The 27,991-nt window shown below is 39.3% G+C and overlaps 1 protein-coding gene across 1 annotated transcript; it reads left to right on the top strand.

The window, feature by feature from the left end:
• The first annotated feature begins 3 nt into the window (after window positions 1–3).
• On the top strand, window positions 4–23,326 carry pnp6 (purine nucleoside phosphorylase 6). Its single transcript, XM_060922974.1, has 6 exons — window positions 4–26; window positions 3,265–3,434; window positions 10,066–10,169; window positions 14,273–14,448; window positions 17,124–17,314; window positions 23,130–23,326. Exons 1-6 carry the CDS (start codon window positions 4–6, stop codon window positions 23,324–23,326), a joined length of 861 nt encoding a protein of 286 aa, XP_060778957.1.
• Window positions 23,327–27,991: the final 4,665 nt, after the last annotated feature.

Raw genomic sequence — 27,991 nt, 5'->3', positions numbered from 1 at the left:
GACATGTCCACATCCAGCCAGTGCAGGTAAGATTAACTGGAGAATCAAATAGGCTGTAGGTACCAGTCATAGTTTAATTCACCTGCTGATGCTATAGGAGAAAGGTCACATTACTGCTAGCCTAATAATCCAGAGCATTGTATAACGGTCGAAGCGCAGCGACAGTGTTTGCATGAAAATTATTCATTATTCCCCGTTTCTGATTAATTTTTTTGATGTGCCATTTATATAATCGATACTTGCTATCATCATGAAGCTCATTTAAGCAGACCTTTTAAATTTCCAGGTCCTACGTCCCATAAAGTATAAGACAAAATGTCGATTTCAGTGTATTGCTATTTTTGTCAGTCATGCAAAACGCTCACAGGCGTTACTTTTCTTAACGTATACCGTTTTATTCCAGTATATGAGAGACATTAAAGATGTCCTCCTATCCTGTTTGCGGAATACCAACGTGTCGGTGGATCCGCTCTTAAAGGGCCAGATTACGCACCGACTGATCTCGCCAAAGCTTTTCAAAAGTAGCACATTCGGCCTTTTGAAAACTGCACTGGCTGGTAACAAGGCTCTCCATTGTGCATTCCCAATGAGTTTTCCAGAGTTTCATCGTGACACACCCAGAATAATGGAGCCCTATGCAAAGTGCTAATCCCGTATATTGTGTGCGTGTGTGTGTGTGTGTTGCAGAACCACGGACAGCGCCGCGTGTCGCGCCCCTTCCCCCAGAACGCGACCTCCACATTATGTGACGCTCATACAACCACACTTGCGACACAAAAGTCCATTTTTATTTACGGTTAAACCAGATCAAGGTTAAAGTTGTACTTACAGTCCTGTCAGTTCTAGTTTACATTGAAATTTGGCCTATAAAACTTCAGCCAGAGATAAACGTTTATGATCACTGACATTTTATCATTACTAAATAACATGGGGACTTGGGCGTTTTTTGTGGTATGAAAACATGAAACAAGTATGAAACACAAATATCTTTAGAGCAATTTCTTATGAAATATGTTCATTACAATCATACTAGTGATGCATTTAGCTTACTTATCAATTGCTAAACTATTTCAAGCTACTAATTGCAATTTTTAATGTATTACTATTGGGCGGCACGGTGGTGTAGTGGTTAGCACTGTTGTCTCACAGCAAGAAGGTCCTGAGCTCAAGCCCAGCGGCTGGCGAGGGCTTTTCTGTGTGGAGTTTGCATGTTCTCCCCGTGTCCGCGTGGGTTTCCTCCGGGTGCTCCGGTTTCCCCCCACAGTCCAAAGACATGCAGGTTAGGTTAATTGCTGGCTCTAAATTGACCGTAGGTGTGAATGTGAGTGTGAATGGTTGTTTGTCTCTATGTGTCAGCCCTGCAATAACCTGGTGACTTGTCCAGGGTGTACCCCGCCTCTGGCCCATAGTCAGCTGGGATAGGCTCCAGCTTGCCTGCAACCCCGTAGAACAGGATAAGCAGCTACAGATAATGGATGGATGGATGGATGGATACTTCTGTAGTAGGCAATGGATTATCATTAGAAAATCACTAAATTGTGTGTGTGTGTGTGTGTGTGTGTGTGTGTGTGTGTGTGTGTGTGTGTGCTTTTTTCCCTAGTTTGGACACATGTTCATAATGTTCTGTTAGCTTTGATCACTTATAAACAGGATGGCTTCAATCTGTTACTTAGAACATGACTGAATTACCATAACATAGTTATTGTTTAAGGGAGACCAACTTTATACATTATTAGGTATGAAGAAATGAATAATCTTGTGTTCCTAACTGTGTCTACATAGAATAGAAAAACATTGAACAAGGTTAAATATTTCTATATATGAAGCACACCCACAAATTGTATTAAACTATTGTGCACTGGTCCCTTTGTCTATAAGCACTTTAGTTTTCTGGCTTATATCTTAGACTATTCTTCGTCTCTATGAAATTTCCAAGGGAGTTTGACGTGGGTTACTGCAGATGACAATTCATTTCATTGTAGAGTTCATGTTGACGTGTGTAAATGTAGGTAGGTAAGGTGCCCCAAAGCAGCTGTTACTGACAGCTATGTTTTGAGCTTCTTATCATGCAGTCAGTAATTACAAAGGAAAACTCACATCTTTATACTTGTGCATCTCAAACAATTAAAATATCATGGAAAAAGTTAATTTTTTCATATTTTAATTAAAAACGGTAAACTTTCATATATTCATTACATGTAAAGTGAAATATTTCAAGCATTTTTTTGTTTTAATTTTGATGAGTATTGCTTATAGCTCAGGCAAATCAGAAAACACAGTGGACCAGCACCAGCAGATGACATGGCACCCCAAATCATCACAGACTGCAGAAAATTCACACTGGACCTCAAACACATTGGATTCGGTGCCTCTCCACTCTTCCTTCAGACTCTAGGACCTTGATTTCCAAATTAAATGCAAAATTTACTTTCATCTGAAAAGAGTACTTTGGACCACTGAGCAACAGTCCAGTTCTTTCTCTCCTTAGCCCAGGTAAGACGCTACTGTCTCTGGTTCAGGAGTGGCTTGATATTAGGAATGCGACAGCTGTATCCCGTTTCCTAAAGACATCTGTGCATGGTGGCTCTTGATGCACTGACACCAGCCTCAGTCCACTCCTTGTGAAGCTCTCCCAAGTTTCTGAATTGACTTTTTTTGATCTTCTCAATCCTCTCAAGGCTGCGGTCATCTCTGTTGCTTGTGCACCTTTTCCAGCTACCCTTTTCAGCAATGCCCTTCAGTGGCTTGTCCTCCTTGTGGAGGATGTTGATGATCATCCTCTGGACAACTGTCAAGTCAGCAGTCTTCCCCATGATTGTGGTTGCATGTACTGAACAAGACCAATAGATAGATGTTTTTTATACTGTTTTACTCAATCTTTTGAGATTTTTTTATACTGTAGGCCATAATTATCGAAATTAAAATAGAAAAATGCTTGAAACATTTTAGTTTCGGCGTACTTAGTCTAGAATATAGTAAATTTTCACTTTCTTAAATAACTGATGGAAAATATTGAACTTTTTCATGATATTCTAATTTTTTGAGATGCCCTAGTATTGTCATCCTGCAGCAAATGTCTGACCTTAATATTCACCACATGTGCACTAGACAGCCTCAGGCCTCATGATGTGTGGTCTGACCATGATCAGCAAAGTAATTACACCAAGGCCTAGACTGTGAGAACATCTCACAAATGCTCAAGACTGAGAATAAATATCAGAACTGAGATTAATAACAAAAGCAAGGATTTTTTTCTGGCTTTAGGTACAAATATGAGGAGTACAAAGAGACAGCTGATTGGCTGCTGGCTCACACAAACATCCGGCCAAAAGTAGCCATTATCTGTGGATCAGGTCTTGGAGGCCTGTCAGACCTGCTGATCAATAGGACTGTGTTTGCTTATAAGGACATCCCACGTTTCCCCCACAGTACAGGTATGCATACTTCATAAGCTCCCAAGCACAATTGGTGTGCCTAAATTAAGATTATATGCGATATTTATAATATGATATAATTTATAATTTTATATTGCTTAATAATTTGCCAGGTAATTTGATTTAAAACAAACTTTTAGTTGACTGAAACAAGTGGCTCAAGGCAAATGTTCCATCAGCTGACCAAGTCAAACAAGTCTAAGATATGTGACGAGTCATGGAATCCACGGACACATGTCCGCCGAAACGAATCCGAGAAAATCGCAAAAGAAGCATTAATGCTTCTTTTGCGATTTTCACGGATTCGTTTCGGTGGACATGTGTCCGTGGATTCCATGACTCGTCACATATTTGTAAGAAGAAAAGAGAACCATGGCTATACACACACACACAACTAAGCATAGGCAAATGTTTTTACTCAGAAATGCCACAATACTGGCAAGATAGTTAAACCATTAATGATACATTCTTGCCACTTGAAAAAGACTAAACTACAGTTAAATACAAATTAAATACATAATTACAGGCAGGGGCATGTAGATCACATTCCCTTTTGAATGGTGTTGCCATGGCATAGGTTAACATCACAATTTTCGATGAGTTTGACCAGTTGGGTGTTTGAATCCAATCCTCAGCAAACTCCTGGATCCTGCCCCAACATTCTCCTTACAGTGGTGCTTGAAAGTTTGTGAACCCTTTAGAATTTTCTATATTTCTGAATAAATATGACCTAAAACATCATCAGATTTTCACACAAGTCCTAAAAGTAGATAAAGAGAACTCAGTTAAATAAATGAGACAAAAATATCATACTTGGTCATTTATTTATTGAGGAAAATGATCCAATATTACATATCTGTGAGTGGCAAAAGTATGTGAAACTCTCGGATTAGCAGTTAATTTGAAGGTGAAATTAGAGTCAGATGTTTTCAATCAATGGGATGACAATCAGGGCACCCTGTTTTATTTAAAGAACAGGGATCTATCAAAGTCTGATCTTCACAACACATGTTTGTGGAAGTGTATCGTGGCATGAACAAAGGAGATTTCTGAGGACCTCAGAAAAATCATTGTTGATGCTCATCAGGCTGGAAAAGGTTACAAAACCATCTGTAAAGAGTTCGGACTCCATGAATCCACAGTCAGGCAGATTGTGTACAAATGGAGGAAATTCAAGACCATTGTTACCCTCCCCAGGAGTGGTCAACCAACAAAGATCACTCCAAGAGCAAGGCGTGTAATAGTCGGCGAGGTCACAAAGGACCCCAGGGTAACTTCTAAGCAACTGAAGGCCTCTCTCACATTGGCTAATGTTAATGTTCATGAGTCCACCATCAAGCTAACACTGAACAACAATGGTGTGCATGGCAGGGTTGCAAGGAGAAAGCCAATGCTCTCCAAAAAGAACATTGCTGCTCACCTGCAGTTTGCTAAAGATCACATGGACAAGCCAGAAGGCTATTGGAAAAATGTTTTGTGGATGGATGAGACCAAAATAGAACTTTTTGGTTTAAATGAGAAGTGTTATGTTTGGAGAAAGGAAAACACTGCACCGAGCATAAGAACCTTATCCCATCTTTGAAACATGGTGGTGGTAGTATCATGGTTTGGGCCTGTTTTGCTGCATCTGGGCCAGGACAGCTTGCCATCATTGATGGAACAATGAATTCTGAATTATACCAGCGAATTCTAAAGGAAAATGTCAGGACATCTGTCCATGAACTGAATCTCAAGAGAAGGTGGGTCATGCAGCAAGACAACGACCCTAAGCACACAAGTCGTTCTACCAAAGAATGGTTAAAGAAGAATATAGGTAATGATTTGGAATGGCCAAGTCAAAGTCCTGACCTTAATCCAATCGAAATGTTGTGGAAGGACCTGAAGCGAGTAGTTCATTTGAGGAAACCCACCAACATCCCAGAGTTGAAGCTGTTCTGTACGGAGAAATGGGCTAAAATTCCTCTAAGCTGGTGTGCAGGACTGATCAACAATTACCAGAAACGTTTAGTTGCAGTTATTGCTGCACAAGGGGGTCACACCAGATACTGAAAGCAAAGGTTCACATACTTTTGCCACTCACAGATATGTAATATTGGATCATTTTCCTCAATAAACAAATGACCAATTACAATATTTTTGTCTCATTTGTTTCACTGGGTTTTATTTATCTACTTTTAGGACTTGTGTGAAAATCTGATGATGTTTTAGGTCATATTTATGCAGAAATATAGAAAATTCTAAAGGGTTCACAAACTTTCAAGCACCACTGTACCTCTGCAGAGCTGCTGTCTTATTTTGATTCTCAACAAATGCATATACACACACAAGTACATTCATCTTGACTACATTCCCTTATCTCTCCGGGGTTTTTACATACTTAATAGAAAATGTGAGGTAAAACCTTTGTTGACATTATAAAATTCATCATCAGAAAAAGTTGGGAAGGTATGTTGAAATTGCAATTAAAACTGAAAACAAAGACTTGTAAATAATTGTTGACCTGTATTGCACTCAGAACAATACAACAGTACATTATTTGATGTTTTACCTCTTGAATTTTATTGTTTGTTTGTTTGTTTGTTTGTTTGTTTGTTTGTTTGTTTGTTTTAATAAACACATTTCAAAAAAATTTGAGACAGGAAATCATTTACCACTTTGTCATGTTGCCATTCCTTCTCAGAACACTTAAAAGATGTTTAGGGACTGAAGACAGCAAATGATGAAGTGTTTCAGGTGTTATTTTCTCTTATTTTTCCTGAAAACAGGTCTTAAGTTGTACAACAGTACGGGGTCATCGTTGTCATATTTTTGTTTCAAAATTCACCACACATTCTCTATTGGTGACAGAGGGGACAGGCACCCTCTTCTTCCACAACTATACTGTTGTAATGTGGGCAGAATGTGGTTTTGCGTTGTCTTGATGAAATATCGCTGGAAAAGATATTGTCTTGAAAGCAGTATATGTTGCTCCAAAATCTCATTCTACTTTTCTGAATTAATGGTGCTATCACAGAAGTGTAATTTACCTTTGTCAAGGACACAATCCCATATCATGACAGACCCTGGCTTTTGGACTTGTTGCTGGTAACAGTCTGGATGGTCCTTTTCATTTTTGGTCTGGGGCACAATCAGTACATTTACATGCACGTCCAAATCGAGCTGCTGTTGGTAATCGAGCAAAGGGTCCCAGCAGGGGTGCCAGAGAAATCCAATCCTACATGCACAAGTGAAATCGGGCTATTGTGCAAGGTGCATTGTGCACCCGAGCCACACGTGGCGCTACACGCCCCATCGTGTTGGTACACTTCCGGTTGTCGTCATGAAGAAGAGCTATAGTGTTGCCAGATACTGCTGACGTATTCCAGCCCAAAACATGTTCAAATCCGCTAAAATGCACTTAAAACCCCCAATCTGGCAACACTAGCAGTTCCGTGTTCAAGCTGTTAGGCTTGCTCTAACAGACTGTATGGCTACAAACTGTCTGGCGCAGACCACTGTTTTGTAAGACAACTTATTTTGCACAATAATATTTTTCTAAAGTCCATTTTTTGCTTACAAAAAATATATATATTTTTTGCTTACAATTTAACTTATGTCTTAATAAACACAAAAAGTTCAATTGTTTTGTTTTTATTGACATTCTTCAGATGTTGGACATACATATACACACACATATATATATATATATATATATATATATATATATATATATATATATATATATACACACACACACACACAAATACAATGACTTGTTTATGTACACAATTCACAGCTATGCAACAGCTGTACAGATGTATTTGGTGATACAGTAAGTGAGCTAAATTTTAACAGTGCAAACAATACCACAAAAAGAAAAGATTCATGCCGTTGTCATGATTCGTTGTCATGCCGACCGAGGCTGTTGTGTTTCCCGCTTGTGGTCTCGTCACTCGTCACTTCCGGAAGTAGCTCGACAACTAGCTCGATAGGGTATACATGCACAAAGTAGCTCGGCAGAAATCACATAAACTAGGTCGTGTAGCTCGATTCCGAGAAATCAAGTTCGGTTCAATTTCAGCCGAATTAAGGTGTATACATGGCATTTTGAACTTCGATTTCAGTCGAGCAACGGCAGAAATTCGATTCTCTCTATGTGCATGTAAACGTAGTGAATGTCAATTTCTTCCAAAAAAGATCTGGAAAACTAATTCATCTGATCAAAATACATGTTTCCACTGTATGATGGTCCATCCCAGATGCCTCAGAGCCCAGAGAAGTTGATGGCACTTCTGGGCACAGTTAACATAAGGCTTCCTTTTTGTACAGTAAAGTTTTCACTGTCATTTGTGGATGTAACTCCATATTGTAGTGCTTGACAAAGGTTTGCCAAAGTAATCCCCTGCCCATGTGGCTATATCAGCTATAGATGAATGACAGTTCCTGATGCAGTTCCAGCTGAGGGATCGGAGCCCACAGGTGTTCTGCTGAGGCTTGCACCCTTGCCTTTGATGCACCAAAATTCCTTCAGATTCCTTGAATCGTTGAATGACATTATGCACCAAAGAGGGTGAAATTTTAAAATCTCTTCATATCTTTTTCTGCGGAACATTGCTTTTAAACATTTCAATAATTTTGTCATGCATTTTTTGACAAACTGCAGATCCTCAACCTGTCTTTGCTCCTCAAAGACAAAGCCTTTCCTGGATACTGATTTTGTACCAAATCATGATTACAATCACCTGTTGTCATCACCTGTTTCAAATCACATTATGATTTATTTGTTTTATCTCATTACTAGCCCTAAATTGCCCCCAGTCCCAACTTTTTTTCTGGAATGTTTTACAAGTTGAAATGCAGGAATGGATGCATATTAACAAATGAAATGAAGTTGATCAGACAAAACATGAAATATCTTGGGTTCATACTGTCTGAAATGAAATACAAGTCAAAGTAAATTTAGAAATAACTGCTTTTTTTTTTATTTAGTTGCATTTTCCATACCATCCCAACTTTTTCTATTTAGGGGTTGTAGTTACCCAGATTAACCTATGTACCATGTTATTTAACTACATTTTAGTTAATCCATGTAAAGTTTGAGATCACCATCATAATTTGTTATCAGGCAGATTAGCCTACTGACAGATGGTGAATTATGTTAACTGGCTAATGTTAACTGGCTATGTTAACAGCCAACTTTTCTGCTCAGTAAAATCAAATGATTTGTAGAATTAAAATAGCATACTATATGTTTATTGCTACATTTGTTGTATTGTGTATTATCTTAAATTCTGGCTTATTCAGACTACCTAGACACTGATGGACATCAGAGGGGTTGTTGCTGCTCATTGGAGTGTTAAAGGAGGAGTTAAGGGTGGAAACAGTTTGCACTAGGCTACAGGGAGATCAGTAATCTCATTTTACATTTCATGGGAAATGGGAAAACCATTTTCTCATATTGGTCAGTTGTGTTTAAAATGAAGCCAACAAAAATTCTGACAAAAAATGTTTGTCAACGAACCCTTTTCTCAAATCTAATATGTGATGATGACAAGACCTAGATGAGTGTAATGTTACTCAGTCAGTGGCTGTTCAAACAAGTAGCTATTTTACTTAACAATCTGGCTTGGTTCGCTTTTATGTTTTTATATACATTTTACTCGTGTTTTATGAGATGAGTTTGAACAGACTGACTTGTATATATTACACACACACACACACACACACACACACACACACACACACACACACACACAACTAGACAGTTATCTATGGCCACTAATTTTTTGTGCATGTTATCTGGTGTGTTATATGTTGTGAACTCTACAAAGAAGCAAATACAGCACAGGCATGTAAATATTGTTTATCCATTCTTGTATCTGTTATGATTTTATATATATTTTAAGCATCTTTAATCAGATGGGTTTCAATAGATTGACTTGAATATATTGCCTTTGATAAAACTTGTGGTAGAAATAAATCAAAAATGTTATATAACAAGTGGAACCATGGTCATTGTCAACTCCATGTGATAATAGTTGTCTTTGTAGCTTTGCAGATGAATGTCTGTGCTAATATTGAATATTTACACTGCAAACAATTGAAAACTGAATTTGAGAAGAAAATTACTTAATACAGAATTATCTTTCTGCACGGACAGATAATTTTACTTGACAAGACATCTTGGAATAAGTTGGTTGCAGTCTAGAACTAGGTTTAATAATCTCAGAATTGGTGTCTTGTATTCTTCTAATAGGAAATGCTAGATCATTTCAACTATTTTCAAGATATTTTCACTTGCTAAGATATCATGTTTTGCAGTGTAGGAGTTACATGCTTGCCTTTCTCTTCTCCATGAGGTCACACAAGAAATGAATGCTAAGAAAGAACAGACCATGGCCCCAGGGTAGGCATGTAGGCAACATGTGGGCTAAACCCCTGACCTCAGTGTAATTTAGACATGCGTCTAACTACAGGCAAGATATAACATTACAGTTGCTGCATTAAATGAGCAGATTTTCAACAAATCAAGAGCAAACTGTAAGGACACTTTCACTTTATTGTCTCTCTTTATCACTTGCTAACATTTGCATAGAAAAATAATATCTCTCTCTCTCTCTCTCTCTCTCTCTCTGTCTCACTCACTATGCAGTAGCAGGACATGCAGGTCAGCTGGTGTTTGGGGAGCTAAAAGGAAAGCAGTGTGTTTGCATGCAAGGCCGCTTTCACTTTTATGAGGGCTATGACACTGCCACGGTGAGAATCATCCTTTTACAGAAAGCAGAGATCTATAAAAATGGTGTGTCCTATGCCCTGTCATTCCATCTGTTGATCTGTTTATGAAAAGCAAATGAATGGCAAAACAGAAATCTCACTTTAAAAACCAAGACTTGATACCAAACCTAATAGAATGTGGCAGTTATCTCATCTCATCTCATTATCTCTAGCCGCTTTATCCTTCTACAGGGTCGCAGACAAGCTGGAGCCTATCCCAGCTGACTACGGGCGAAAGGCGGGGTACACCCTGGACAAGTCGCCAGGTCATCACAGGGCTGACACATAGACACAGACAACCATTCACACTCACATTCACACCTATGGTCAATTTAGAGTCACCAGTTAACCTAACCTGCATGTCTTTGGACTGTGGGGGAAACCGGAGCACCCGGAGGAAACTCACGCGGACACGGGGAGAACATGCAAACTCCACACAGAAAGGCCCTCGCCGGCCCCGGGGCTCAAACCCGGACCTTCTTGCTGTGAGGCGACAGCGCTAACCACTACACCACCGTGCCGCCCCAATGTGGCAGTTATTCATAAGAAATATCGCTTCATCAGCATTTGAACATTGTTTATACAGCATAGAATAGAGAAAAGAATGGAGATCAAGGTAAGTCCTTTCAAAAATGAGAGAGCTCAAGATTTCTTTCTATACAGGACTTGATACATTTTTGTGCAAGGGAATAATGTTGATTCAAGTAGCACAATGGGAGTGGTGTCATCAAATGTGGACTGCACCTAAAACAAGCTTCCTTAAGGTTACAAATGAAAGCCTTTCGAGTGAGCCTCTCTCTTGGCCTTTAACAGCAAATAATACACATTGATGCAGAAGCTAAAGATGGACAATAATCTTTCAGTTGACACTTTCTTTTCATCATAAATCATAAACAGACACAAACGTTCTATTTTATTTAACCACTGATCATTTAGGTAAACCACTACAGACTACCTCAGATCAGTAATGTTGCTCTTTTGAGACCAAGTGCCTCTTTTCATGCTCTTCAGCTATGAGCTGGAGCTACATTCTGTGATAAAACTTGAAATACTTGGAATGTGATTTGAGAAAAATCACATTTAAAATGGCAACAAAAAAAAAGAATGCAAGGGAATACTCTTCATTTCAGACTCTGTGTGAAGTGCAACTACAGTTCAATGATCTTAATTGTAATTCAGGATATGTTTGTTTATAGCTGGATCTTTAAACAAGATATGAATGATCCTCGGTGGAATTTATCCAAGTTTAACTCTTTTAGTACCAGATAAACTTTTCTATGTAAAAGGTAAATTGCGCTCAGCCGAGGCATGAGAAACAGTCCTTCAAAGAGTTACGCTAGAACAGGAAATGTGTTCTTACCTTAGTGCAGGTAAGGTACTTTTCTGCAATGCTTCTCAGTTTCTCCTTTCTCCTGCCTTTCTTCCTGCTTTTGGATCTAAATGCATGCAATTCGATGACAGATAAGGGAATGGGAGGGAGTTTATATTTTATACACTTTTTCCCTGTTCTCCTTGAGCAGAAGTATGAAACATTTAGCTAATTTGTAAATGGTATCTACTGCCATCTGGCGAGGTACGCTGCAATACAGATGCAAGTAGGGAGTCAAACTCTCATGGTTACCAGAAGACTGGCCCCCCACTGTAACCCCAATTATGTAATAGGCGAGAGGCTGAGGGCTACTAAAACCAAGATCGGCACTGTCCAATGCGCCTCAAGGGCCTGGTTAGTACTGGGACAGGAGACTGCCTCAGAAGATCAGGTTGTGGCACAAGAAGGGACCCCTGGGCCAAATTATCTGCCGTCATGGTTTGAATTTTCATTGATATGCAGATTTACATCAGCTGCAGACCTTCTACATCTGCCCCACCCACTCCTTCTCTGAATGCATTCAAGACCTAAAGCTGTGGATGAATTCTAACTTTTTAAAACTTAATGCTGGTAAAAACGGATCTTCTATTGATTGATTCCAAATCAATAACATCTTCCAATAGCAATTTTAATCTGTTCATTGATGGCACTGTCATTAAACCTTCATCCACTGTACATACCCTCAGTGTTATCCTTGATTCTGCTGTCTCTTTTGAAAAAGACATAAAATCCCTGCCTGAAACTGCCTTATTTCACCTCTGCAACATTGCATGTCTCTGTCCTGCACTCAGCATCAAGCATGCTGAAATACTCATCCATGCTTTTATTACATCACAATTAGATTATTACAATGCTTTGTTCATTGGTCTTCCAGCCAAGTCCATTGCTCAGCTTCAATATATTCAAAACTCTGCAGCCATAGTCTTCACCTATACTAAATGCTTGGCACATCTCACCCCTATCCTCCAGAACCTCCACTGGCTCTTTGTTCTATAACACATTCAGTATAAAATTCTTCTGATTACATTCTCTTCTCTCTCTGCTATCCCTCCTCTCCTGGTCATTGACTGTTCTATCTTTTTTGATGCTTTGAGCTAGTCTGCTGTCTTATGCACATGTTAACTGTGACTTTGTTGTGTTCTTTTTGTGTGTCTTATCTGTTATGTCTTCATTTGGTTCATTTGTTTGTTGTTCTGTTCTGGTAGAGCCTTTTTTTTTTGTAGTGCCATAAAGCTAGTCTGCTGTCTTTAGGCTCTTGTTAATTGTCATTTTTGTTGTTGTTGTTGTTGTTGTTTCTGTGTCTCTTATCCGTGATGTATTCTTTTGGTTGATTTGTTTGTCTTTCTGTTTTGTCTTTTGTTAGTGCTATGACTCTGTAAAGCATCCTTGGGTTAGTGAAAGGCATTATAAATTAAACTTGCTGTTGTTATTGTAGTACCATTCTTTATATTATACAACATAAGCTATGGGTGTCACAGTGGTGTAGTGGTTAACACTGTCACCTCACAGCAAGAAGGTTCTGGGTTTGAACCCAGTGGCCAATGGGGGCCTTTGTCTGGAGTTTGTATGTTCTCCTCGTGTCTGTGTGGGTTTAAACAATTAAAAATTGTACTTGTCCTCAGCTTAGTCTTTTGTCTCTTCAAAGCATTTGATTTTGTTTGTTTTTTTATATAAATTCTACTGAGGACAAATGTTATTTATCAAACACAATAAGTACCTTGGCGGCACAGTGATGGAGTGGTTAGCACTGTTGCCTCACAGCAAGAAGGTTCTGAGTTTGAGCCCAGTGGCCGACAGGGTCCTTTCTGTGTGGACTTTGCATGTTCTCCCCGTGTCTGCGTGGGTTTTCTCTGGGTGTTCCAGTTTCCCCCACAGTCCAAAGACATGCAGGTTAGGCTAATTGGTGGCTCTAAATTGACCGTAGGTGTGAACGTGAGTGTGAATTGATGTTTATCTCTATGTGTCAGCCCTGCAATAATTTGACGATTTATCCAGGGTGTACCCCACCTCTCGCCCATAGTCGGCTGGGATAGGCTCCAGCTTGCCTGCGACTCTGCACAGTCTAAGCGGTTACTGATAATGGATGGATGGAACATACTGTAAGTTACATAGAACATGTAATATGTTTTTGTTAGAATATGCTATTATGTAATATAAGTAAATAACTATATTTTTTGGTGACAGAAATTCATAGAGAATTTTAACATGTAAATGCAGATATTGCACAAGTAGTAACTTCATGAAAGTTTATATCAAGACCCCTGTGCATGTACAAAGTATATATGCAGTACCAATCAAAGAGAAATACTATTTTTTAATCAATTGTGTTTTTTTTAAAGAAGCCTTTGTACACTCTTGTCATTCTTTATGCATGTCCTTCTTCAAGACTATTGTAAAATGAACTGGGTTTTTTTTTCTGTTTTGTAAGGAGCATGTAAAAACATCATACATCGATATTTACTGTATCACCATCACTATTTTATAATCTGAAATAATTTTAAAGAATTCTTATGATTTCACATTTTCAGATCAGAATGTTTATATGCTCAGACTGTTTTACAATATAAAAATTAATTAATAAATAAAATGGTATATAATAAATAAATAGGAATCATAGATGTACTCAACTTGCTTTGGGATTAAAGACTAAAGATCTATATTTTTGCTTTGGTGATTCAGTGGAAAAAAAAAATTAACCCTATATCATCCCATACAGGTCACATTCCCAGTACGCATCTTCTTCCTTCTAGGAGTTGAGACCTTGATTGTTACTAATGCTGCAGGAGGGTTAAACTCCAATTTTAAGGTGGGAGACCTTATGATGATCAAGGACCACATTAATATTCCTGGCTTTGCAGGTCAGAATCCTCTGTGTGGCCCAAATGATGAGAGGTGAGTTGAGGTGAGTTACAGGTTTCTACACTGCAAAAAAATGATGTCTTAGCAAGTGAAAATATCTTGAAAATATTTGAAACGATCTAGCATTTCCTATTAGAAGAATACAAGACACCAATTCTTAGATTATTAAACCTAGTTCTAGATTGCAACCAACTTATTCCAAGATGTCTTACCAAGTAAAAATATCTGTCCATGCAGAAAGATAATTGCATGAGTATTAAGTAATTTTCTCTTCAAATTAAATTTTTTGCAGTGTATCTGTAATATGGTTTCTAACATGCTATCATTTAATTTGAAATATGAAGCATATTAGTCATCTCATTTTTCGATGCTTCACATAGGCTTTGGGAAAATGCTGTTATTTGCATGATCCTACTCTGTGTTTGCTTATTAACTGACGGTGTGAAGCCCCATTTTAATTATAGTTCATCATGAAAAATAATTGATGAATCAAACATACAGTGGTGCTTGAAAGTTTGTGAACCCTTTAGAATTTTCTATATTTCTGCATAAATATGACCTAAAACATCATCAGATTTTCACACAAGTCCTAAAAGTAGATAAATAAAACCCAGTGAAACAAATGAGACAAAAATATTATAATTGGTCATTTGTTTATTGAGGAAAATGATCCAATATTACATATCTGTGAGTGGCAAAAGTATGTGAACCTTTGCTTTCAGTATCTGGTGTGACCCCCTTGTGCAGCAATAACTGCAACTAAACGTTTCTGGTAATTGTTGATCAGTCCTGCACACCGGCTTAGAGGAATTTTAGCCCATTTCTCTGTACAGAACAGCTTCAACTCTGGGATGTTGGTGGGTTTCCTCACATGAACTACTCGCTTCAGGTCCTTCCACAACATTGGATTAAGGTCAGGACTTTGACTTGGCCATTCCAAAACATTAACTTTATTCTTCTTTAACCATTCTTTGGTAGAATGACTTGTGTGCTTAGGGTCGTTGTCTTGCTGCATGACCCACCTTCTCTTGAGATTCAGTTCATGGACAGATGTCCTGACATTTTCCTTTAGAATTCGCTGGTATAATTCAGAATTCATTGTTCCATCAATGATGGCAAGCTGTCCTGGCCCAGATGCAGCAAAACAGGCCCAAACCATGATACTACCACCACCATGTTTCACAGATGGGATAAGGTTCTTATGCTGGAATGCAGTGTTTTCCTTTCTCCAAACATAACACTTCTCATTTAAACCAAAAAGTTCTATTTTGGTCTCATCCATCCACAAAACATTTTTCCAATAGCCTTCTGGCTTGTCCATGTGATCTTTAGCAAACTGCAGGTGAGCAGCAATGTTCTTTTTGGAGAGCATTGGCTTTCTCCTTGCAACCCTGCCATGCACACCATTGTTGTTCAGTGTTAGCTTGATGGTGGACTCATGAACATTAACATTAGCCAATGTGAGAGAGGCCTTCAGTTGCTTAGAAGTTACCCTGGGGTCCTTTGTGACCTCGCCGACTATTACACGCCTTGCTCTTGGAGTGATCTTTGTTGGTTGACCACTCCTGGGGAGGGTAACAATGGTCTTGAATTTCCTCCATTTGTACACAATCTGCCTGACTGTGGATTCGTGGAGTCCGAACTCTTTACAGATGGTTTTGTAACCTTTTCCAGCCTGATGAGCATCAACAATGATTTTTCTGAGGTCCTCAGAAATCTCCTTTGTTCATGCCACGATACACTTCCACAAACGTGTGTTGTGAAGATCAGACTTTGATAGATCCCTGCTCTTTAAATAAAACAGGGTGCCCACTCACACCTGATTGTCATCCCATTGATTGAAAACATCTGACTCTAATTTCACCTTCAAATTAACTGCTAATCCGAGAGGTTCACATACTTTTGCCACTCACAGATATGTAATATTGGATCATTTTCCTCAAATAAATGACCAAGTATAATATTTTTGTCTCATTTGTTTAACTGAGTTCTCTTTATCTACTTTTAGGACTTGTGTGAAAATCTGATAATGTTTTAGGTCATATTTATTCAGAAATATAGAAAATTCTAAAGGGTTCACAAACTTTCAAGCACCACTGTACAGCACATTGAGAAACTTGGCATTTGGTTTTCTACTGGATATTATTTCAAGTGTGCATGTGAATAGCACATACTTTTTGTTTTGTATCAGTGATGACTCAGAGATTTTTAGTTGAATGGCATAAGCCATTAAAAACATGTTCTGAACCTTTATGTGGGTGTTTCTACAGCAATGGGGAAATTTACACATTATGTTCAATGAACTAAAATAAATCATTTGAATTTTTCTTAATGTTGTGACTCTGTGAATTCTTCTAGCTGCTCACGTTAGGGGTCACCACAGAGGATCATCCTTCCCAATTTATGATCCACACAAATAGCATATCTGCTGTTGCTCTGCAGATATTCAATTCTGTTCTTATGTCCTGAAAGCACACTGATGCTAATGGTTCTAAGTGTGGATGGATAACTGCATTTAATTCAGTTGATTTTTTTTTTGCCAATACAACTTAAAATTGAGGTAGACTAAAATCAGGGCTTATAGCCAAACCATTGAAAAATGTGGCTGTTTGTTGGTCCTTAGATTTTAACTCTTTTGAACTTCCTAGCATAGAAGAAGAACAAATATTGCCTGAATGTCTGCTGTTATATGTCATGTATATGTGCAGGTTTGGTGTACGCTTTCCCTGCATGTCAGATGCATATGATAAAGACTTGGCCCATCTGGCCAGGCAGATAGCCAAGGAGCAGGGCTGTGCTAATTTCCTCCAACAGGGAGTCTACTGTATGTTGACTGGACCGACCTACGAGACCATAGCTGAATGTAAATTGCTTCAGTTACTTGGGGCAGATGCTGTAGGTGAGTGGAAAACCCACAAACTCACCATGGCAATTTGATATGGCCTAAATTATTTACCAACTGATACTAGAGTTTTATAGTAGCATTCCAACTGTCTTTTTATATTATCTCATGCTAACATGTTAATTGTCAGCACATATGTACATACAGTACCAGTCAAAAGTTTGGACACTCCGTATCTTAAAGTAATGATGGACTGTCATTTCTCTTGACTTAGTTGAGCTGTTTGTGACATAATATGGATTAGTACAGTTGTGGAATAGGGCTATTTACTGTATTTTTATTTTTTAATGCTTACTGTTTGACCTCAAACACATTAGGAAGGCAAGAAATTCCACTAATTAACTTTTGAGGAGGCACACCTGTTAATTGAAAAGCATTTCAGGTGACTACCTCATGAAGCTGGTAAAGATAATGCCAATGGTGCGCAAATCATCATCAAGGTAAACGCTGGCTACTTTGTAGAATCTAAAATATGAAACATATTTTATGAAACACGTTTTTTGTTTACCACATAATTCCATATATGTTTCACATGTTATTTCATAGTTTTGATGTCTTCAGTATTGTTTAACAATAGAAAATAGTCAAAATACAGAAAAACCTATGAATGAGTAGGTGTGTCCAAACTTTTGACTGATACCGGATACAGTGTGGCTTGAAAGTTTATGAACCCTTGAGAATTTTCTATATTTCTGCATAAATAGGACCTAAAACATCATCAGATTTTCACACAAGTCCTAAAAGTAGATAAAGAGAACCCAGTGAAAAAAATGAGACAAAAATATTATACTTTGTCATTTATTGATTGAGGAAAATGATCCAATATTACATATCTGTGAGTGGCAAAAGTATGTGAACCTTTGCTTTCAGTATCTGGTGTGACCCCCTTGTGCAGCAATAACTGCAACTAAACGTTTCTGGTAATTGTTGATCAGTCCTGCACACCGGCTTAGAGGAATTTTAGCCCATTTCTCCGGACAGAACAGCTTCAACTCTGGGATGTTGGTGGGTTTCCTCACATGAACTACTCGCTTCAGGTCCTTCCACAACATTTCGATTGGATTAAGGTCAGGACTTTGACTTGGCCATTCCAAAACATTAACTTTATTCTTCTTTAACCATTCTTTGGTAGAATGACTTGTGTGCTTAGGGTCGTTGTCTTGCTGCATGACCCACCTTCTCTTGAGATTCAGTTCATGGACAGATGTCCTGACATTTTCCTTTAGAATTCACTAGTATAATTCAGAATTCATTGTTCCATCAATGATGGCAAGCCGTCCTGGCCCAGATGCAGCAAAACAGGCCCAAGCCATGATACTACCACCACCATGTTTCACAGATGGGATAAGGTTCTTATGCTGGAATGCAGTGTTTTCCTTTCTCCAAACATAACGCTTCTCATTGAAACCAAAAAGTTCTATTTTGGTCTCATCCAGCCACAAAACTTTTTTCCAATAGCCTTCTGGCTTGTCCACGTAGTCTACGTTGTCCACATAGTCAGACTAGCAGCAATATTCTTTTTGGAGAGCATTGGCTTTCTCCTTGCAACCCTGCCATGCACAGCATTGTTGTTCAGTGTTCTCCTGATGGTGGATTCATGAACATTAACATTAGCCAATGTGAGCGAGGCCTTCAGTTGCTTAGAAGTTACCCTGGGGTCCTTTGTGACCTCGCCGACTATTACACGCCTTGCTCTTGGAGTGATCTTTGTTGGTTGACCACTCCTGGGGAGGGTAACAATGGTCTCGAATTTCCTCCATTTGTATACAATCTGCCTGACTGTGGATTGGTGGAGTCTGAACTCTTTACAGATCGTTTTGTAACCTTTTCCAGCCTGATGAGCATCAACAATGCTTTTTCTGAGGTCCTCAGAAATCTCCTTTGTTCGTGCCATGACATACTTCCACAAATATCTGTTGTGAAGATCAGACTTTGATAGATCCCTGTTCTTTAAATAAAACAGGGTGCCCACTCACACCTGATTGTCATCCCATTGATTGAAAACACCTGACTCTAATTTCACCTTCAAATTAACTGCTAATCCGAGAGGTTCACATACTTTTGCCACTCACAAAGTACTTGGTCATTTATTCCTCAATAAATAAATGACCAAGTATAATATTTTTGTCTCATTTGTTTAACTGGGTTCTCTTTATCTACTTTTAGGACTTGTGTGAAAATCTGATGATGTTTTCGATCATATTTATGCAGAAATATAGAACATTCTAAAGGGTTCACAAACTTTCAAGCACCACTGTATTAAGATGAACTGCAAAACAGGCCAACAATTTTTTATTATTTTTTTACAGCTATAGTTGAAGAGATTTCTGGAGAATGTTGTAAATGTATCAACCTACCTTTTCTGTAACTATCGTCAAGAACACTAAGGAAACCTCTACATTGAAATAATTACTCAAAGTACATTTTAAAATAGCTAATTATCTCTCAACGCTATAAAATACAAGTAAACTGGCATTTCTGCTACATGTAACTCATCCACCCTTAAAATACTGACAATACTACTGGCTACATTAGTAGTGTAGGAGAAGATAACAGAGCAGAGGTGGGTTTCCCAAAAGACTCTTAACACTAAAATCATCTTAACTAGGAGAGAGAGTGTTCACTGTGCTGCTCGCACTACCATTTAACAATGATCTTTGTGCTACGATGCTTTGGGGAAACTCAGCACAGTTCAGCCACAGATAAAGAAGAAAAGCAATGTTCTGTTCACTACTTAGCAAGATAACCCACTGCCAAGGTTGTTTTTCATTCTACTGTAACATAAGTATACATTTATTTTGAAACACCCAATATACAGTGGGGCAGAAAAGTATTTAGTCAGTCACCAATTGTGCAAGTTCTCCCACTTAAAAAGATGAGAGAGGCCTGTAATTTTCATCATAGGTATACCTCAACTATGAGAGACAAAATGAGAAAAAAAAAAATCCAGAAAATCACATTGTCTGGTTTTTAAAGAATTTATTTGCAAATTATGGTGGAAAATAAGTATTTGGTCAATAACAAAAGTTCATCTCAATACTTTGTTATATACCCTTTGTTGGCAATGACAGAGGTCAAACGTTTTCTGTAAGTCTTCACAAGGTTTTCACACACTGTTGCTGGTATTTTGGCCCATTCCTCCATGCAGATCTCCTCTAGAGCAGTGACGTTTTGGGGCTGTCGCTGTGCAACACGGACTTTCAACTCCCTCCAAAGATTTTCTATGGGGTTGAGATCTGGAGACTGGCTAGGCCATTCCAGGACCTTGAAATGCTTCTTACAAAGCCACTCCTTCGTTGCCCGGGCGGTGTGTTTGGGATCATTGTCATGCTGAAAGACCCAGCCACGTTTCATCTTCAATGCCTTTGCTGATGGAAGGAGGTTTTCACTCAAAATCTCACAATACATGGCCCCATTCATTCTTTCCTTTACATGGATCAGTCGTCCTGGTCCCTTTGAAGAAAAACAGCCCCAAAGCATGATGTTTCCACCCCCATGCTTCACAGTAGGTATGGTGTTCTTTGGATGCAACTCAGCATTCTTTCTCCTCCAAACACGACAAGTTGAGTTTTTACCAAAAAGTTCTATTTTGGTTTCATCTGACCATATGACATTCTCCCAATCCTCTTCTGGATCATCCAAATGCTCTCTAGCAAACTTCAGACGGGCCTGGACATGTACTGGCTTAAGCAGGGGGACACGTCTGGCACTGCAGGATTTGAGTCCGTGGCGGCGTAGTGCATTACTGATGGTAGCCTTTGTTACTTTGGTCCCAGCTCTCTGCAGGTCATTCACTAGGTCCCCCTGTGTGGTTCTGGGATTTTTGCTCACCGTTCTTGTGATCATTTTGACCCCACGGGGTGAGATCTTGCATGGAGCCCCAGATTGAGGGAGATTATCAGTGGTCTTGTATGTCTTCCATTTTCTAATAATTGCTCCCACAGTTGATTTCTTCACACCAAGCTGCTTACCTATTGCAGATTCAGTCTTCCCAGCCTGGTGCAGGTCTACAATTTTGTTTCTGGTGTCCTTTGACAGCTCTTTGGTCTTGGCCATAGTGGAGTTTGGAGTGTGACTGTTTGAGGTTGTGGACAGGTGTCTTTTATACTGATAACGAGTTCAAACAGGTGCCATTAATACAGGTAATGAGTGGAGAATAGAGGAGCCTCTTAAAGAAGTTGTTACAGGTCTGTGAGAGCCAGAAATCTTGCTTGTTTGTAGGTGACCAACTACTTATTTTACCGAAGAATTTACCAATTAATTCATTAAAAATCCTACAATATGATTTCCTGGATTCTTTCCCCCCATTCTGTCTCTCATAGTTGAAGTGTACCTATGATGAAAATTACAGGCCTCTCTCATCTTTTTAAGTGGGAGAACTTGCACAATTGGTGGCTGACTAAATACTTTTTTGCCCCACTGTATGTATTGTTCTTTCAAGAAAAAAAACAATGCTTTGTTATCATCTTGATGACAAGTGTGTGTGGGAACAAACCAATCATATCTAATAAATTTAATGTCACTTTACATTCAAGAGAAAAAAACAAACCCGAACCTAATCTCCATACTGTAGATTTTTATGATTAGTAGAGAAGTTGGGTGAAACTCACTAAAAAAATATTTTAGTGCTCTTCCATTTTTAGAAAAAAAAAATTAAAGGATTACTTTTTTTTCTCAACAAGGCATGAGTTAATTAAGAGTTCTTTCAATGTGGTCCTTTCTAACTGAAGAAAAGCAATTCAGATTATTTTTTAAATGCAAAATTAATTATGATATTGAAAAATGACATATCAGATCATTTCGTCTGATGTCCCCACAGTTCTCTACTCTCTACAACTTTGTTTCCTGCCTTGATTTGGTTCTGATATATTATTCCCTGGGTTTTATGAAAAAAAAAATCTATTGTATAGAAATAGAATTAATGCTAATTGTATGAGACACGGGCGGCACGGAGGTGTAGTGGTTAGCACTGTCGCCTCACAGCAAGAAGGTCCTGGGTTCGAGCCCAGCTGCTGACAAGGGCCTTTCTGTGTGGAGTTTGCATGCTCTCCCCGTGTCCCCGTGGGTTTCCTCTGGGTGCTCTGGTTTCCCCCACAGTCCAAAGGCATGCAAGTTAGGCTAACTGGTGGCTCTAAATTGACCATAGGTGTGAATATGAGTGTGAATGGTTGTCTGTGTCTATGTGTCAGCTCTGCGATGACCTGGCGACTTGTCCAGGGTGTACCCCGCCTTTCGCCCGTAGTCAGCTGGGATAGGCTCCAGCTTGCCTGCGACCCTGTAGAAGGATAAAGCGGCTAGAGATAATGAGATGAGATGAGATGAGAAATAGAATTAATGCTAATTGTATGAGACACGGGCGGCACGGAGGTGTAGTGGTTAGCACTGTCGCCTCACAGCAAGAAGGTCCTGGGTTCGAGCCCAGCTGCTGACAAGGGCCTTTCTGTGTGGAGTTTGCATGCTCTCCCCGTGTCCCCGTGGGTTTCCTCTGGGTGCTCTGGTTTCCCCCACAGTCCAAAGGCATGCAAGTTAGGCTAACTGGTGGCTCTAAATTGACCATAGGTGTGAATATGAGTGTGAATGGTTGTCTGTGTCTATGTGTCAGCTCTGCGATGACCTGGCGACTTGTCCAGGGTGTACCCCGCCTCTTGCCCATAGTTAGCTGGGATAGGCTCCAGCTTGCCTGCGACCCTATAGAACAGGATAAGCGGCTACAGATAATGGATGGATGGATGGATGGATGGATGGATGGATGGATGGAACACTCATGTGTCTCATACAAGGTGAGATGCAGCCTTGTTTATCTCTGTTGTAGGAATGAGCACAGTACCTGAGGTGGTGGTGGCACGTCACTGTGGCCTGCGTGTCTTTGGCCTCTCCCTCATCACCAACAAGGTGGTGTCTGACTACAGCAGTGAGGAGCGTAGCAACCATGAGGAGGTTCTTAAGACCACAGTCATGCGTACTCAAGACCTTCAGCGCTTGATCGGGCATCTCGTGGAAAAGATTTAAAGTCAGACTTCCTGGCGCCCAGGCCACTCAAGATACTTAACAATAAAGCTGACATAAATTAAAAGAGCATATCTAAAATGCTGCAGTAAAACTAATGACTAAGATTAGAGATTTCGAGATTATATTTTGAGTAGTAAAGATAATTTATAATCGTGTTTAATTCAGACAAATGCACTAACAATCTGACACTTTATGATTTGATCCAAGCAATATTAAGATTATGTAGACTATTATATTTGAAAAATGATCTCTCTACAGATACCTCATATGTATTACTCTGTATGACTGACAAACTTCTAATGACTTAACAGTAAAACCTGAACCTGTGTAAATTACCATCTGCAGTCTACACGAAAGAGGAATATCACAAGGCAGGGTACTCTGTAGACAAAAGACTGTGGGTGTTAATTTAACAGTGGTGGTTCTGCTGTGCAAACAGTGTGTGTGTATAAGTGTATAACAAATGGTTTATCCTGATTTATTTGATAGTATACTCACCTTGTCACACAAAGTTAAGGGCCTTGTTCAAAAGTTCAACAGTGGCAGCTTGGCTGTGCTGGACCTTGCACCCATGACTTTCTGGTGTGTAACCCAGACCCTTAACCATTGAGCCACCACTGTCCATTTGAACTACAGTAAGGTGGGGTTTACATTAGACCGTATCAGCGGATCATCAGATTAATGTTTTTAAAAACGATTAGCGTGCACACAGCAACGCCAATACACGATTCGCGTGCACACAGCAACGCCAATACACGGATACGCTCGGCTCCGCAGGCATCCTGCGCTCCAAATCACTCCGCCCTGAACAGCGAGTGCCCTCTGGAGGGTGCGCACTCCGGCCCTGCGCAGCTCACAGAGCGCGCGAGTGAAGCGCACGAGCAGTGATTCGGGACTGAGCCGCTGTGTGTGTGATCCCAGTGCATATCGGGCATGCGCGTCACTTACCACTTGCACTTTAAAGACAATCATAACTACACAATGGGCAGTATTTGCATCAGTATTTGCAGTATTTTCATACTTTTATACTCTTTAATGAAAGGTGATACAAGGCGGAAGTCCGCGCCGTTTTTCAGCAGTCGCGTCACATGACCAACGCCAGCGAATCAGGAAGGTGGATGTCACAGTGACGTTGTCCAATGACGATGTCAGCTAGAGCTCAGCACAGCGTATCCGCGTATCACAATGTTTACACAGCACCGGATCAAATACGAACTGGGTTGAATACGTGGGCTCTGGCGGATTCCCGTTTCCCAGCGTTTTAATGTGAACGGACAGTGCATCCGCGAAGAAAACGAGACAGATACGGTCTAATGTAAACTTGGCCTAGTTGACTGATAGAGTAGCGATTCAGTACCCAAAGCCAATAGTCATATTTGAAATTCAAATGCTCTACCACATTATTCTAAAGCCTGGGAACAAATATACAAACATGAGCTGCTTGATTTTTTTTTTTTAGCATTCACACAACACATATGAGTGTTTTACTGGGAAATACACCATATGTATTTTTCATACGTGCTATCTCTAGGATAGCCTTTCTCAACCGGGGTGCCATCTGGCTTCGTTGGGGTGCCGTCAAAAAATTATACATTCTAACATTGAAATAAATAAAATGAATTAAAATTCCAAAAAATTATAGTTACACTAATGCAGATCATCACCATGCATCATCAAAATTTGTCTCACGGCCCCTTTTCCCATGTCACAACGTCACTACCAGGGTCAGCGTATGGTCAGCATGACTGCATATATTTTATACTTCTGAAGGGTGCCATGACTGAAAAAAGGTTGAGAAACGCTGCTCTAGGACATGGTGACCCAAAAGCAAGACATAAATCTCGAAATGTCACTTGCAATGAAATTGATTAGTGGTTTTGATAAATTTGGGTACTTTGTTTGTGAATGTGACGATATAATAAAAAGAACATCACACGTTGGTTTAAAGATATGAAGTTGATCTTCTTGTGTTGAAAAATTCGCATTTTCATACAAAATCCATCACAGATCTGAGTGACATATTTCCTGATATTTCAGTCCGATGACATCAAACCCAGTGCTTTCCTGCTGAATAGACACGAGTTGTCAACATTTTGAACCAGTTCAAAATTAAAATTCTTTTCATTAACTTGCATAATTTTTTTGTGGATGTGTCGATATAATATAAAGAATATTTCATGGTGGTGCGAAGATATGAAGTTTATCTTCTCGTGTTGAAAATCTTTTCAAACTTCATATATATATATATATATATATATATATATATATACACACACACACAGTGGTGCTTGAAAGTTTGTGAACCCTTTAGAATTGTCTATATTTCTGCATAAATATGACCGAAAACATCATCAGATTTTCACACAAGTCCTAAAAGTAGATAAAGAGAACCCAGTTAAACAAATGAGACAAAAAAATTATACTTGATCATTTATTTATTGAGGAAAATGATCCAATATTACATATCTGTCAGTGGCAAAAGTATGTGAACATCAAGGATTAGCAGTTAATTTGAAGGTGAAATTAGAGTCAGGTGTTTTCAATCAATGGGATGACAATCAGGTGTGAGTGGGCACCCTGTTTTATTTAAAGAGCAGGGATCTATCAAAGTCTGATCTTCACAACACATGTTTGTGGAAGTGTATCATGGCACGAACAAAGGAGATTTCTGAGGACCTCAGAAAAAGCATTGTTGATGCTCATCAGGCTGGAAAAGGTAACAAAACCATCTGTAAAGAATTTGGACTCCACGAATGGACAGTCAGACAGATTGTGTACAAATGGAGGAAATTCAAGACCACTGTTACCCTCCCCAGGAGTGGTCGACCAACAAAGATCACTCCAAGAGCAAGGCGTGTAATAGTCAGCATCACAAAGGTCACAAAGGACCCCAGGGTAACTTCTAAGCAACTAAAGGCCTCTCTCACATTGGCTAATGTTAATGTTCACGAGTCCACCATCAGAAGAACACTGAACAACAATGGTGTGCATGGCAGGGTTGCAAAGAGGAAGCCACTGCTCTCCAAAAAGAATATTGATGCTCGTCTGCAGTTTGCTAAAGATCATGTGGACAAGCCAGAAGGCTATTGGAAAAATGTTTTGTGGACGGATGAGACCAAAATAGAACTTTTTGGTTTCAATGAGAAGCGTTATGTTTGGAGAAAGGAAAACACTGCATTCCAGCATAAGAACCTTATCCCATCTGTGAAACATGGTGGTGGTACTATCACAGTTTAGGCCTATTTTGCTGCATCTGGGCCAGGATGACTTGGCATCATTGATGGAACAATGAATTCTGAATTATACCAGTGGATTCTAAAGGAAGATCTCAGGACATCTGTCCATGAACTGAATCTCAAGAGAAGGTGGGTCATGCAGCAAGACAACGACCCTAAGCACAGAAGTCATTCTACCAAAGAATGGTTAAAGAAGAATAAAGTTAATGTTTTTCTATGTGTGTGTAATATATATATATATATATATATATATATATATATATATATATATATATATGTATATATGTGTATGTGTGTGTGTGTGTGTGTGTAATTTTTTAATCAAACTTTTGTGACATATCTGTTATCATTTCAGATGCCTGTTCAAAATCCCTTTTAAATTCTCTGAAATATGGTGCTACTGTAGTTTTTTTCAGTCAGTCAGCTACTATTATCAGATCAATTGACAGGAAGAACGGTTGTGCAATGGGCAGTTATCTGATATCAACTACAGGACAGAAACTCCAGTAAGTATGTTCTAAAAGTGACAGTAAGTTAATATGATGAGCGAGGGACAGTGAGTCAATAGCCCATTCGGCTGCCCCATTGCATGCCTCTTGGCTGGGCAGCACTCGGGTAATGGATGAGTTGAAGAGTGTAGAAAGTCAATGTTCAGCAGACATGATTCAGTCTTTTTCCATGGCTCATTTTGTGACTGTAAAATTGATCAACACTGAGTTTATTGAGGAGGCAAGGGCAAATAGATTATCATTTTAGAATGAGCTACACCATCATGAGAGATATAAGTAAGGCATCGACCCCTGTGGTATATCCACACTTCTGGGTTTTTTTTCTTTCAGACCATCAAGTTCTACTCAATTACCTCCTGTACAGTTATTATTGATTATGTTCACTCTGTGTATCTTGTGTTTTGCAGTCCTGATAAGGTACTTTAACTTACTCAAGAAAATATTTTGGATTTAATTTCGGCACTCAGAGAATGTGAGTCACTCTAGCAGGCCACAGGATTTCCCTGTGAAATTTTTGGATGCTTAATGCAGCTTTGCCCCTTGGGCTGTGTGTAACGCAGCTGTAACAAACCAGACGCTCTCGGATTATGAGTGAACTCAAGGTTTTAATGAGCACAATGGAAAAAGACAATGTACCACAGCCAGGCCAGATCAATACCGAGAGATCCAAAACAGTAACGAGGACTAGACAAATTGTGGTCGGAAAACAGGTGAGGATCGAGAAACTGGGAAGCAAGGGAAATGAGCAAACAAACAAGGGTTAGGCAAAAAAGGGTCATACACAGGAATACAATCAGAATAGTAACGCTCAGTAGGCTCATGAAATGTGGAGGCAATACTGCGCAAGGAACAAAACAAACAAAGGGGTACGAATACAAACAGAAACAAAAAGGTACAGGTGATGGTAATTAGAACTCGGG

Source organism: Neoarius graeffei, chromosome 6, assembly GCF_027579695.1.
Source record: "Neoarius graeffei isolate fNeoGra1 chromosome 6, fNeoGra1.pri, whole genome shotgun sequence".
NCBI classification, from domain to species: Eukaryota; Metazoa; Chordata; class Actinopteri; order Siluriformes; family Ariidae; genus Neoarius; species Neoarius graeffei.
This window is presented reverse-complemented; position numbering and strand designations above follow the sequence as displayed.

Excerpts from the sequence above, each read along its gene's own strand:
- pnp6 (XM_060922974.1), top strand. The coding sequence starts at position 4 with ATGTCCACATCCAGCCAGTGCAG. Across the intron at positions 3,435-10,065 it reads ACGTTTCCCCCACAGTACAG|TAGCAGGACATGCAGGTCAG; the intron begins GTATGCATACTT and ends CTCACTATGCAG. Across the intron at positions 14,449-17,123 it reads TGTGGCCCAAATGATGAGAG|GTTTGGTGTACGCTTTCCCT; the intron begins GTGAGTTGAGGT and ends GTATATGTGCAG.